At 36.9% G+C, this 13,779-nt stretch overlaps 4 protein-coding genes across 4 annotated transcripts in view; all 4 read right to left on the bottom strand.

Moving 5' to 3' along the window:
• Nucleotides 1-1,537: 1,537 nt before the first annotated feature.
• On the bottom strand, nucleotides 1,538-3,036 carry CBG23705 (the record flags this gene model as incomplete). The annotated part of the gene is made up of 3 exons (XM_002638605.1): nucleotides 1,538-1,622; nucleotides 2,445-2,690; nucleotides 2,939-3,036. The coding sequence occupies 3 exons, from the start codon at nucleotides 3,034-3,036 to the stop codon at nucleotides 1,538-1,540; spliced, it is 429 nt and encodes a 142-aa protein (XP_002638651.1).
• A 196-nt stretch (nucleotides 3,037-3,232) lies between these two features.
• Cbr-tgt-2 lies at nucleotides 3,233-8,204 on the bottom strand (the record flags this gene model as incomplete). The annotated part of the gene is made up of 4 exons (XM_002638604.1): nucleotides 3,233-3,305; nucleotides 3,756-4,084; nucleotides 5,268-5,456; nucleotides 7,665-8,204. 4 exons carry the CDS (start codon nucleotides 8,202-8,204, stop codon nucleotides 3,233-3,235), a joined length of 1,131 nt encoding a protein of 376 aa, XP_002638650.1.
• Nucleotides 8,205-9,637: 1,433 nt separating this feature from the next.
• Nucleotides 9,638-11,701, bottom strand: CBG23703 (the record flags this gene model as incomplete). The annotated part of the gene is made up of 3 exons (XM_045238655.1): nucleotides 9,638-9,674; nucleotides 9,974-10,476; nucleotides 11,531-11,701. 3 exons carry the CDS (start codon nucleotides 11,699-11,701, stop codon nucleotides 9,638-9,640), a joined length of 711 nt encoding a protein of 236 aa, XP_045091143.1.
• Nucleotides 11,702-12,168: 467 nt separating this feature from the next.
• The window catches only part of CBG23702, a gene marked incomplete at both ends in the record, with an annotated part of 2,517 nt that continues 906 nt past the window's right edge, over nucleotides 12,169-13,779 (bottom strand). Inside the window, 2 exons of the mRNA XM_002638602.1 lie at nucleotides 12,169-12,556; nucleotides 13,178-13,526. Coding sequence (XP_002638648.1) covers nucleotides 12,169-12,556; nucleotides 13,178-13,526 — 737 coding nt within the window. The remainder of the gene's footprint in view (nucleotides 12,557-13,177; nucleotides 13,527-13,779) is intronic.

Below are 13,779 nucleotides of genomic sequence, written 5' to 3'. Positions count from 1 at the left end.
GATTTACAGATTTTTTCAGATTTCTTAGATTTTGGAATTCCCAGATTTTCCAGATTTCTTAGAATTTTTCATTTTCAGATCTGTCAGAATCTTGTAACCTTCCGGAAATTTCATATTTTCAGACATTTAGAATTCTTAAGGGGTTTGAAGAGGATCTGAAAGTTTCGAATTTTCGGATTCTATAGGTTCTATTAGAGGTTTTACGGTAATTATAAAATTAAAAATTAAAATATTCCAGGAAAAATTCCGACCAAAATCCGGAAGCACCGAAACGAAACTCAGTGATCCGGTTTTGCGAGAAATCTGAACATCCAGCACCCAAAGACATTGCTCAGACCAATTTCTCAGCAACACAGTACCTGGAAACGCTGGCCTCGTTTTGTGAAGAAATTTCTGGGACCATAAAAAATGATTGAATCTTTTTTTGTATATTTTTTTTTTGATGATCAATAAACTGTAGGATTGATCCCAAAAACTAGGTCATGACCTAGAAATCCCAAAAAACTAGGTCATGACCTAGAAATCCCAAAAAACTAGGCCATGACCTAGAAATCCCAAAAACTAGGTCATGACCTAGAAATCCCAAAAAACTAGGTCATGACCTGGAAATTCCAAAAAACTAGGTCATGACCTGGAAAATCCAAAAAACTAGGTCATGACCTAGAAATCCCAAAAAACTAGGTCATGACCTGGAAAATCCAAAAAAACTAGGCCATGACCTAGAAATTCGCCATTCCCATTTTCAGGGATCCCTGGGTTCCTAACGTACATTCTTCTGTAAAAGATCTTCTTCAATAGATATGCCCCCCCCCCCAACGTTTCAGCGAAATTGGAATGGAGCAGTGATGAAGCAGCGTCGTTGAAAATTTCTGAAAATACAACGGTCAAAGCTTACAATCATTACTAATTGTAAATAAATAATTAAAGAGTGAAAAGTAGCGCTCATCGCCTTCAACCATGAACGGAAAGGCCAGCTGATCGTATTTCTGATACAGCTAGCACTGACTGTTCAAAGGGAGGTTCAGAAGCATTTGATAAAAAACTTACCAATGGGAAACTCACCGAAAAAGGAAGGAGAATATTAGCAATAATAATAGTAGAAAAAGGAATAAATAGCAGGAATAGTGTAGAATTTCGATTATTGGAAACTCATTCGAGGGAATGGAGAGAAGAGAATCCTTTTTGTGATGGGAAAATGACATATCTGCTTGATTTTTCCGCAAATTCCACTCACGAATCGCATCCTCAATATCGGTAATGTCCGTTCCCTTTCTCGAATACTTTTTGTTGTGACGCGAGCCTTTGGCAGCGCCTGTACGTTTCCCAGGTGCCATCTGAATGGAAATTAGGCTCCAATTTCAAAGAAAAAGGAAGAAAAATCACAAAAAAATAGATAGAAAATCGGCTGGAAACTGAGAAAAATCTCGAAAAAAAGCGATAAAATAACGATTTTATAAGGAAGAAAGCTAGAAAAAACGGGGGAAAAAATTTACGACGAACAGAAAATAAGGGAAAAATCAAAAATCGCAAAAAAAAATTATCTCCTGGCCATTCGGAAAAATCTGACGACGTTGACTTTGAGTGCCGGCCAAATGAGCTGCAGGTTTCGGCGATACCATTCTCTGAAAGCAATTTTTTAAGAAGAAAAAGCCTAAAAATTGAATTTTCCAAGATTTTTCAGTTGAAAAATGCATGGAAATCGAATTTTTAAGCTAATTTTTAGTTCAAATTCAATCAAAAACGAAGCTAATCAGAAACGAAGAAATCAGCTAAAAATCATTCCTTTTTGCCAGAAAATGCACTAAAATGACCCAAAAAACACTTCTCATCGAGGAATTACGAAACGCGCCAAAGGCACACCAGCCACATGAAAATTTCTCATTTTTCGAGCGGTTTTAGATCGATTTTCGTCGAAATTTAAGATTTGGCTTTTAAAAAGTGTGAAGAATGGCTTTAAAAAGACCAAAAAATGGCCAAAAAATGAGCAACTTTCGAGTGGCTGGTGTGCCTTTGGCGCGATTTGAAATTCCTCGATTTGAAGCGTTTTTGGGCGGGTTTCGAGAAATTTAGGATCATTTTTGGCGAAAAAGAAGCGCATATGTCTGTGATTTTAAGCTTCTTTCTTAAATTTAGGTTACTTTTTCGCTTCAAAATGACCCAAAAAGCTCTTCTAATCGAGGAATTTCGAAACGCGCCAAAGGCACGCCAGCCGCTTGGAAGTCGCTATTTTTCGAGGGTTTTTGATCGATTTTTGTCGAAATCTTCAGATTTTCGAGTCGTCTTTCCGATTTTGCACTTGAAAATGGTGAAAAATGGATTTTAAAATTTTTTTCAAATATTTGGGTTTTTTCCCGAAAAACCTTCTGGGGATTTTTTCGCGATTTTCATGAATTTTCTGGCTATTTTAATCACGAATTCAAATTCCCGCCTAATTATCCACCCACTTATTATAAACCATCATCGCCACATGCCGATCGTTGAGAAAATCGCGATAAAACTCGCTGAGCTCGTTCGCCGACACGTGTTCCAGCCGTCCCAACTCCTTCTGCTTCTTCTCGACGAATTCCGACTTTTGGCGATCGAACAGTTGATTGTGCTCGGCCCAAAAATCCGAATTCCACTGGTTCAGCTCTTCCCGGGCGGCGCGGTACTGCCGCTCGAGTTCCGACTCATTGTCAACGCGGCGGAGCCTTTAAAAAATTAAATTTCTAGTAAAAATTCCCAAAAAATTGATGAAATTTGAGCGAAAATGAAGAAAAATGGGCGAAAAATCTTTTTTTTTCGAAAGAAAAATTCGACAAAAAAGTGAGCCGCAGTGTTGCAAGTCGGCAGACTCCGCCCACTTTTCCGTGCCGCACCCGGAGAATTTGCAAAAAATATGCGAATTTCGTCAAATAAAACCGTTTTTCAGCGAATTTTCAGATTTTTTCTCGCTCACATAATTTTGCGAATTTTCGAGACACTATCCGGCGGTCCAACCCAGTCGAAACGTCGATCCATTCGCACATTAGACGATGAGGAGGAAAGAGAAGACATATCTGAAGAGAAATTTGGCACAAATTTGGGAAAAACTGGACAAAAATAGGGTTTTTTTCTGGTGAAAAACCAAGATATTAAGCTTAAAAATCGAGAAAATTCGAAAATTTCAGGAAAAATACTTTTTTAACAGATAAATCAACAAATTAAGTAAATTAACAAAAAAACCAAAATAAAAGAAAATCAATAATTTAAATCACAATCCTTCCGAATTTTCCAACGATTTCCGAATCAATTTGAACATTCGATCATATTCCGACATATTGTGACTGCAAAAAAAATTTTTTTAATGCAAAAATTGAGAAAATCCTAAAAATCGACTCAAAAACCACCGAAAACGGGTGAAATGAGCTGAAAATCACACAAATTGGGGGTTTTTTTTGCCTAAAAATGCTCTAAAATAGCTCAAAAACGCCTCAAATCGAGCAATTTCAAAACACGCTAAAGGCACGCCAGCCGCTTGGGAATTGCTAGCTTTTCGGGCGTTTTTTGGTGAATTTTTAGAGTTTGATCTTGAAAATTGTGAAAAATGCCTTTGAAAAGACCAAAAAAACGCCCGAAAAATGAGTTTTCAAGGCAGGGACGCCTTTGGCGCGTTTTGAAATTCCTCGAATTGAAGCGTTTTTGGATTAATTCCGAGCATTTTTTTTTGTGATTTTCAGCTCTTGTCTTAATTTTAAGCGCGATTTTTTGAAAATTTCCAAAAAAAAAAAACTAACATGACCAACAAAATCGACGCCAGAAGTTCCTTGGTATTCAGAAGGTGTTGAAGATAGCCCTTCGTGTATTTCGTGCACGTATAACAGCCGCATCCATCGAAAACCGGCGTAAAATCGTCGGCAAACTTTTCTTGATCTTTGAAATCCACGACTTCATATTTTGAAGACGTCGGATAGTCGTCTGCCAGGCAGAAGGCGTGACCCTCTTCGGCCAGTTTGATGGCGAATGACGAGTCGAACAGGTCGATGCCTTGTTGGACCAGAAAGAGTACGGTTTTTGGGTTGAATGGACCGGAAATGCAGCGGAGTTTTGTGGGAGGCAGAGGAGACTGAAATTTTGGGAATTTGGAAGCTCCTAGAAGACGAAATATAGCGTTTAGTCTTGCTTAGCAAAAAAAGCTGCAAATCGAGGAGGTTCAAAACGCGCCAAAGACACGCCAGCCTCTTGGAAATCGCTCAATTTTTTTTCGAAATTTTTAGATTTTTCAGCCATCTTTTTATTGCCTTTAAAATTTTGAAGGCATTTTCCCTAATTATATGACAAATTCCGAAAAATGCCTGAAAAATTTCGAAAAAATCGGATTTCCAAGACTGGCGTGCCTTTGGCGCGTTTTGAAATTCCTCGATTTGAAATGTTTTTGGCCAGAGAAAAGGTTAGAGAACTCGCATTACGTCTATCGGTGGATTTAATTGGCTAATTAAACTTAAAAATTTAAATAAAATCACCCGAAATCATGAAAAATCCCATTTGAAATGCTCTAAAATGACCCAAAAACGCTTCAAATCGAGAAATTTCGCGCCAAAGACACGCCAGCCTCTTGCAAATCGCTCATTTTTCAGCCTTTTTTGTTTCATTTTCACACAATTTTCAGGGTTAAAATCGAAAAAATGGTTGAAAAATCTGCAATTTTTTGCAAAAATTGACCAAAAAATAGCAATTTACAGAAGGCTGGCGTGCCTTCGGCGTGTTTTTGGGTGATTTTTCAGAAAATTAAATTTTTGAACATTTAGAATTTTTGACAAGTTTGAATCTCTGAATTCCTGAATTTCGGAAATTTCTGATTTTCTGAATTTTTTAAATTTCTGAAAAATTTAGAAATTTGGCCAAGTTTGAATATTTAGGTTTTTTTTTCCAAATTTCAGATTTTTTTAAAGATTTTCTGCATTTCCGAATTTCCGCATTTCTGAATATCTGGAAAATCTGAAATTCCGGGAATTCCAGACAATTCTGAAATTCTGAAAAATTGAAATCTCCAGAATCCTAATGATTCAAAAAATCTGGAAATTTCAGAAAAAGCAAAAATTAATGGATTTTGAAAATTTTATACTTCAAAAAAAAACCTAAATTTTCAGAAAATCTGGAAAACCTGAAAATTCGGAAAATCCTGAAAACCAAAAATATTCTGAAAATGTTAAAAATTGAAAATGTTGAGATTATAAAATTTCAAAAAGTTGAAAATCTGAAAATCTTTAAAAAAATGTTTAAAGCTCATTTTCGCCCTAAAAACGCACAAACGTCTCCTCCAACAACTCCTTCATCTCCATCTCGTCTGTCTCCATTCCCTCGACGAATTCATGAAATTCTACAGTATACGCCGCCGTATTTTCAGCCAAACCAATGTCAACGGCACATTTTCGTCGGTGGTACTTGCTGAAACCACCGCCCAGCGCGACGATCCGTTCACCGTCGATTTTCTCGTCCTGGAAAATTGGAATTTTGTGAAAAATCCATGATATTGGTACTGCTTAGCAGTAGTAAAATTGGGTTTTGCTACTGCCGGGCAGTACCAAAATCGCCTTTTTTTGCAATTTTCAGTTATTTTTTCTGCATTTTTCACCGGTTTTTGACTACATACTACATTTTTTCCCCAATTTTTAACATTTTCAGCTACAAAAATGTGAAAATAGGACCATTTTATGCATAAATAGGTCAAAATTAGGCTATTTTGGTACTGCTAAGCAGTGTCAAAATGCGATTTTGCACCTGCCGGGCAGTACCAAAATCGCTTTTTTTTTTGCAATTTCCAGTTATTTTTTCTGCATTTTTCACTGGTTTTTCACTACAAACTACTTTTTTCCCCCAATTTTGACATTTTAAGCTTTAAAAATGTAAAAATCAGACCATTTTTAAACTAAATAGGTCAAAATTGAGCTATTTTGGTACCGGGCAGGTGCAAAATCGCCACGTGGCAAGCTTGCAGTGTCAAATTTCAATTTTTAGGTCATTTTTAACAGCTTTTTTCGCAATTTTTCACCGAATTTCACCTAAAAACTCCATTTTGCCCCAATTTTCGACATTTTCAGTTGAAAAATGTTTTGTTTGCTGAAAAATCCACCGAATTTCAGTAGTTTTGAGCTAAATTAGTCATTTGAAAAACGCGCCAAAAGCACGCCAGCCAAATCCTTTTTGTATAATTTTTTTTCTTTTGAAAAAAAAATGAAAAATCGGAATTTTAGCCAATTACAGAGCATTTTTTCGGATTTTGGTACTGCTAAGCAGTAGCAAAATTCGATTTTACTACTGCTGGGCAGGTGCAAAATCCCCTTTTTTTTCTAATTTTTGGTTTTTTCTGCGTTTTTCACCGGTTTTCACTACAAACTACATTTTTCCCCCAATTTTGACATTTTAAGCTCTAAAAATGTGGAAAATATGACCATTTTATGCAAAAATAGGTCAAAATTAGGCTATTTTGCTATTGCCAAGCAGTGTCAAAATGCGATTTTGCACCTGCCGGGCAGTACCAAAATCGCCCCTTTTTGTAATTTCCAGTATTTTTCTGCATTTTTCACCGGTTTTTGACTACAAACTACATTTTTCCCAGGTGCAAAATTCAAAATGCAGTGTCAATTTTCCATTTTCAGGTTGATTTTAACAGATCCGCATTTTCTCACCGAATTTCACCTAAAAACTCCATTTTAGCCCGAAATTTTGACATTTTCAGTTGCAAAGTTTTTTTGCTGAATCCAAAAAAAATCCATCAAATTTCAGTCGTTTTGAGCTAAATTAATCATTTGAAAAACGCGGCAAAAGCACGCCAGACAAATCCTGTTTGTATAAATTTTTTTTCTTTTGAAAAATGAAAAATCTCGAAATTTTAGCCCATTTAAGAGCTTTTTTTTTGGATTTTGGTACTGCTGGGCAGGTGCAAAATCGCCCTTTTTTGTAATTTTCAGTTATTTTTTCTGCATTTTTCACTGGTTTTTCACTACAAACTACATTTTTCCTAGTTTCTGAGATTTTAAGCTACAAAAATGTGAAAAATGGGACCATTTTTCAACTAAATCGGTTAAAATTGATCTAATTTGTCACTAGCAATGTCAAAATGCGATTTTGCACCTGCCGGGCAGTACCAAAATAGCCATTTTCTGTAATTTTCAGTTATTTTTTCTGCATTCATCACCGATTTTTCACTACAAACTACATTTTTCCCAATTTCTGACATTTTAAGCTACAAAAATGTGGAAAATATGACTATTTTATGCATACATAGGTCAAAATTAGGCTATATTGCTACTGCCTCGCAGTAGTAAAAACAGATTTTACTACTGCTGGGCAGGTGCAAAATCGCCCTTTTTTTGTAATTTTTAGTTATTTTTTCAGCATTTTTCCCCGGTTTTTCACTACAAACTACATTTTTTCCCCAATTGTTGACATTTTCAGTTACGAAAATGTGAAAAATAGGACAATTTTACGCATACATAGGTCAAAATTAGGCTATATTGCTACTGCCTCGCAGTAGTAAAAACAGATTTTACTACTGCCAGGCAGGTGCAAAATCGCCACGTGGCAAGCTTGCAGTGTCAAAATTCATCATTTAAGGTCGATTTCAACCGATTTTTTCGTAATTTCAGCCAAATTTCAACTAGAAAAAAAACCATTCCCGCAAAAATTGGCTAACAACCCCCCACCTGCTTGAAAATCTGCTCATTAAACGTCGTGGTCCGATCGACCGCCTTCAGCAGCTTCTTGTGCCCCGCATCCCGGGGCAAATCATAGTCAACCAGCGTCTCAAACGACCCGCAGCCAAACGAATTGACCGTATTCCGATACGTTTTAACGTCCAGCGACACTTTTCCATTGGCTGTCCATATGGCAATGGATTTTGAGTCGTTATAACCACTCGGAAGTTTTCCCAACGGATCAAAAGGGCTCAAATGGATTGCCGGAGACTCTAGAGCACCCATTCCAACGAATTTAGCGACGCCTTTTCCGAATTTTTCAATAATTTTGGCATTGGAAATCAGCGAAGGCAGTGTCATTTGATAAATTGGGGTTTGCGAGAGTTTCAGCTGATTTTCAGCCACGTCCCATGTCAAATGGGGAATGTGTCCGGCTCTTAGGTACGTCATACATGATGGTGTGGCGTGGTTGACGTCTACTGGCCCCCAGCTATCGATTTTGCCCAGACGTCCGAGGATGGTCTTTTTTTCGATGGAGAATTTTACCATTCTGGAGATTTTTAAAATTTAAAACAAACAAAAAAAAATTAAAATACCAAAATTTAAGTCAAAAATCATTTAACGATTTTTGAGCCACAAATCGGTTTTTGGAGCATTTTTAGAGCCAAAAATCTGAATTTTCAGAATTTTATAGCTAAAATTCTGTGTATTTTTTACAATTTTTAGAGCAAAAAATCAGTGTTTTGAAGCATTTTTTGAGTCCAAATCGGCGATTTCTAGCATTTTCAGAGCCGAAAAAGCGTATTTTCAGATGTTTCTTAAAACAAAAATTCGGTATTTTTCGCTTTTTACGGCCAAAAATGTATTTTTATAGCATTTTTAGAGACAAAAATTAGTATTTTTGACAAAATTTTCCCAAATTTTTCAGCGAATTTGGGGGAATTTTCTCGATTCTTAGTCATTTTTGGTCACTTTTTCTGGAAAATTCGCCGATTTCTTACCAAACCGCAGTGTTTTTCTTAATTTTTGAGCCAAAAATCAGTTTTTGGAGCATTTTTAAAGCCAAAATCGATCATTTGTCGAGATTTTGACTCTGGAAATGCTGAAAAAACTGTTTTTAAGGCCCCCAAAAAAATTTCTGGCTCGAAAATCATTAAAATCTCTAGAAATCATTAATTTTGGCTCTAAAAGTGGTCAAAAACTAACTCAAGAAAATTTACAAAACAAAATTTAGCAACAAAAAAAAATGAAATAGGCAAAAAATAACCTAAAACGAGTTTTCGAACTCAAAACAAGAATTTTAAGCCGAAATAATTTATAAAAAATCGGGAAAATGAGCATTTACAGATCATCATGGATTACTGTTCAGATTGTGCATTAAGCTTATAATTACAGTATTCTGGCTTCAGACACCAAAGGGACTTGTGTGGTGGAGCCGTGTTGTAGACGGCGATCTCCTGAAGGACCTCTTTGACGTAGCTGACGGGTTGTTGAAGAATGTTCTGGAGGTCTTGGAGTCTGGAAATTTGGAAGAATTAGAGAAAACATTTAGAAATTAAAAAATTAAAAATTTAGGTATTAAAAAAATTTGAAATTCTGAAAGTTGGGTTTCTGAACAGAATTTTTGAATTTTTAGAATTTCAGAAATTCAAGTTTAACGAACTGTAGACACTCAAAAATTTAAAAAATTCAGCATTTTCAGAATTTCGAGCTGCTAGATTTTCAGATTTTTTGAAAATTTCAGATTTTCGAAATATTCCCTATTTTGAAAATTTTGGAATTTCGCAAATTCTAGAAATTAAAAAATTCAGAATTTGAGAGATTCAGAATTTCAGAAAACCAAAAATTCAGAAGTTTTGGAATTTTGGGAATATTCCGTATATAATATTTTCTAAATCTCAAATTCTTGAATTTTCTAATTTTCTGAAATTCCAGGCTTTTTAAAAATCTCGGAATTTCAGAATTTTCAAAAATTCAGAAATTCAAATTTTCCAAACTTCTGGATATATCATTTCAAATCTCGTTTTCAGATTTTTGGATTTTTTTAGAAATTTCACAATTTTCAGAGTTTCGACTTTCTCGATATTCAGATTTTGGGGTTTCAAAATTTTCAAATATCAGAATTTCCGAATTTTCAGATTTCGGATTTTAAGTATTTTCTGAATAATTAGGTTTTTTGAAAATCGGAATTTCAGCACATTTTAGAGATTTTTTTTCAGATTTCACACCTGCTGGGCAGTACCAAAATCGACCTTTCTGACTGAATTTCCCCCATTTTTACCAATTTCAAATAAATTTCCAGCAATTTCAGCACCAACCTATAATAGCTGTGCTTCTCGAACGCCTTGAACAGCGCTCCTCTGAGCACATCTCGATCGGCTCTGTACGTTTTCGCACCATCCTTCTTCTGCTTGTTCTTAATCATATCCTCAGCATGCACAGCCACTGGTTTGAACTTCACCGCCGCCTTATCAATCATTTTAACAGTCTTCTTTGGCTGTGTATTCTTCACAATATGCGCCAACTTCATCTTCATATATTTCGACGTCGCCGGCGGCCGACACTCGGCTCGTTTCATGATTCTTCCCTCGATAGCCAATTTGCCGGTCTTTACAGTTGCTTCGGCTCCCAAAGCCTGCTTATCCTCACTCAAAACACTCATTGTGGATCCTTTGACGTCGTGAAGGATGAATGTGTACTGTGTGGGTATTTCAGAGACTCTAGAAGACGTGACCGCGGTGTTGGTGGTGGTAGATGACGTTCCCTCTCCCTCGTCTTTTGGTGGTGGTTGACGCAGACCTTGGCTTGTTTGGAATTCGATCTGAAAACAGGGGGTTTTTGGTACTGGAATTTCTGGGGCAGTAGCAAAATGCTGAAAAATCCAATTTTACACCTGCCAAGCAGTAGTAAAACCGATTTTGGTACTGCCTAGCAGTAGTAAAATCTAAATTTACTACTGCGCAGCAGTACCAAAATCGCCCTTTTTTGTAATTTTCAGTTATTTTTTCAGCATTTTTTCACCGGTTTTCACTACAAACTACATTTTTCCCCAATTTTTGACATTCTCAACTACAAAAATGTGAAAATAGGACTATTTTATGCATAAATAGGTCAAAATTAGGCTAGTTTACTACTGCCAAGCAGTGTCAAAATGTGATTTTGCACCTGCCGGGCAGTACCAAAATCGCAGTTTTCAGGCAATTTTCGTCGTTTTTCAGCATTTTCCCCGGTTTTTGACTACAAACTACTTTTTCCCCCAATTTTGACATTTTAAGCTTTAAAAATGTAAAAATCAGACCATTTTTCAACTAAATAGGTCAAAATTGAGCTATTTTGGTACTGCTAGGCAGTACCAAAGTGAATTTTGCACTTGCTTAGCAGTAGTAAAATCTTCCACGTGGCTTTTTACTACTGCCTGGCAGGTGCAAAAATTCGATTTTGGTCATTTTTTAGCCAAATTTCCAGATGTCTGGAATAGTTTCCCACCAAAATTTATGATTTTTCTTTTATTTCCAACACTCTAAAACTCATCAATAACAGTTTTATGCTCACTTTTTTCTGGTTTAACACTGCCGGGCAGTAGTAGCAAAATCCAAGTTTACGGTTATAAAAATCCCAAATCTGGGAAATTTTCATCATTTTTTGACCATTTCTCATTTGAAAAAAAAGCTAAAATTGGCTTAAATACCAGCCAGAAAAGATTCAAAGTTAAAAATCTTATAATTTTTGAATTTTCATATTTTTTCTATTCCATTGCTCATTTTTGCTAGAAAAAGCTTTTTTGGCTGGAAAATTGCTGAAAATGGGCATTTTCTGCTGAAAATAAATTTTTGTTCATTTTTCCCACTGCAAAATTCGGGTTTTCCCGCTCCTACCTCCGGTCCAATGTGCAATTTCCCAACCACTGCTCCCTCATTTGCCTCCCAGAGCTCCGAGAGGTATCTGGGAACTTTGACGAGCCAACATCCGCGTTTCGCCAGCTCACACTCCACCTCGTTATCATATCGCTGCTTTTTAGGCGGCGCTGGGGTTGATGTCGATGACATTCTGCAAATTTTGGTTCGAAAATTCTGAAAATTACAAAAAAAGCAAAAAAAGAGAGTATAATGAAGATAAATATGGCGAAAACTGCTTAGCAGTACCAAAGTCTGAAAATATCCGATTTTACTACTGCTTCGCAGTAGCAAAATGGGATTTTGCACCTGCCGGGCAGTAGTAAAACCGATTTTGGTACTGCCTAGCAGATTTTGGTACTGCCTAACGATTTTGGTACTGCCTAGCACTGCCTAGCAGTACCAAAATCTGAAAATATCCGATTTTACTACTGCTGGGCAGGTGCAAAATCTTCCTGGAATGAATGTCGATGACATTCTGAAATTTTTGAGCTTAAAAGTTCTGAAAAAAAGACCTTTTTTTAAAGGAAATTGATGATAAAAATAGGGGAAAATGACCCACAAAATATGAAAAAAAAAGCTTTAAAAATATAGAAAATTTATATAAAATTGCAATAATTTCAAACTCTAGAATTGATAAAATCCAACAGCTTCTTATCACTAACACCCTCCCATCCTGGCGGCGTCGGTAGCTTAAAATCCGCCATCGCCGCTGATATCTGAGCCAGCTTTTCGTCGTCCAAAGGTATTGTTTTCAGCTTTTCCGCCGGAATTTCCAGCTTTTTTGGGGGTTCCAACCCTTGGGGAGCGATCACAAAGTTACACCAAAGGCCTGAGCTTATGGTATTGGTGTCTAGTGGCTCTTCCGGGTCTTCTGAATGCGTCACAACGAAGACGTCGCCTTCGACATCGCCCAGCGCTTGATAATCGGCGTATTCATTTTTGGCGTCCTCGTCTTCTTCGTTGTCCGTGTGACGGCGAGATTCGACTTCGAAGCGAGCAGTGGTTCTGGAAAAATATCAAAATTCAGTTTTGCTACTGCTGAGCAGGGGCAAAATTTTTAAAAAACGAAGTTTTGCATCTGCCGGGTAGTTCCAAAATGGGATTTTGCACCTGCCGGGCAGTAGTAAAACCGATTTTGGTACTGCTTGGCAGTACTAAAAGTCGAAAATATCCGATTTTGCACCTGCCGGGCAGTACTAAAATTGGAGAAATTCTGTTCTAACTTTTTAAATTTTTGTCCAAATTTGATAAAAATTATACAGTTAGATTCCTCGTTCCATTGTGTATTGATATAAAATTTACTGCGAATTCACGAAACATTTTTTCGAAAATGTACATTTTTTGCGACTTTACAACAAATGTTATATAATACTGTGCATTTTGTAACAAGAAATCTAAATGTGCAATTTTTATCGAATTCGGACAAAAACTAAAATAGTTAGAACGAGACTTCTCCAATTTTGGTACTGCCCAGATGTGTCAAAATTGGTTTTGCTACTGCCGAGCAGTACCAAAATCTGAAAATATCCGATTTTACTACTGCTTATCAGTAGTAAAATGAATTTTGCTACTGCCAAAAACCATTTTGACCCAATTTTCTCAATTTTTCAAGCATTTCCCACTCACACAAACTCTCCCGGCGTGAAATTCTGGTCGATTCCAGTGTCCTGCAGCCGTACAGTAACCGGTTTCAACCCCCTCGTCACATAGAACTCCTCATCCAGCCCATACATAATCTGTCCCTTATCACTATCATCGTCACTTCCGAATCTCGACGCATCCCCTGCCACGTCATCGTCGGTTTCCGTTGTTGGATCCGAATCGAATCCGCTGCTCTCCTCGTCGTCTTCATCTGCCACGTCTTCTGGGTCTTCAGATTCGCTACTGGTTTCTCCAGCAGCGCCGGCCACGCCCACTCCATTATACTGTACACCGAATCCCACGTACCAGCCGTTAGCGTCGGGGACTCCGGATTCTGAATTAAAAACTGAATTTTCAGATTTTTTTCAGCATTTTCTGGCCCAAAATCTCGGTAAATGATGGATTTTGGCTCTAATGGGGTTATTCATGTAGCGAAAATATGTATTGAAATGCATTTCCGCGCCCTCGAAATTCAATGCATGAGCGTCGCGAAATGTATTTCAAAGCATTTCGCGACATAACTGTAAATGCATTTCAATACATCGCGTGGCGAGATATTTTTTCTGAAAAAGGTAGATTCCACCACA

The sequence above is a fragment of the Caenorhabditis briggsae genome (assembly GCF_000004555.2).
Source record: "Caenorhabditis briggsae complete genome, chrV, whole genome shotgun sequence".
Classification (NCBI taxonomy): Eukaryota; Metazoa; Nematoda; class Chromadorea; order Rhabditida; family Rhabditidae; genus Caenorhabditis; species Caenorhabditis briggsae.
The sequence above is the reverse complement of the archived record's forward strand: the minus strand, read 5'-3'. Positions and strand labels throughout refer to the sequence as shown.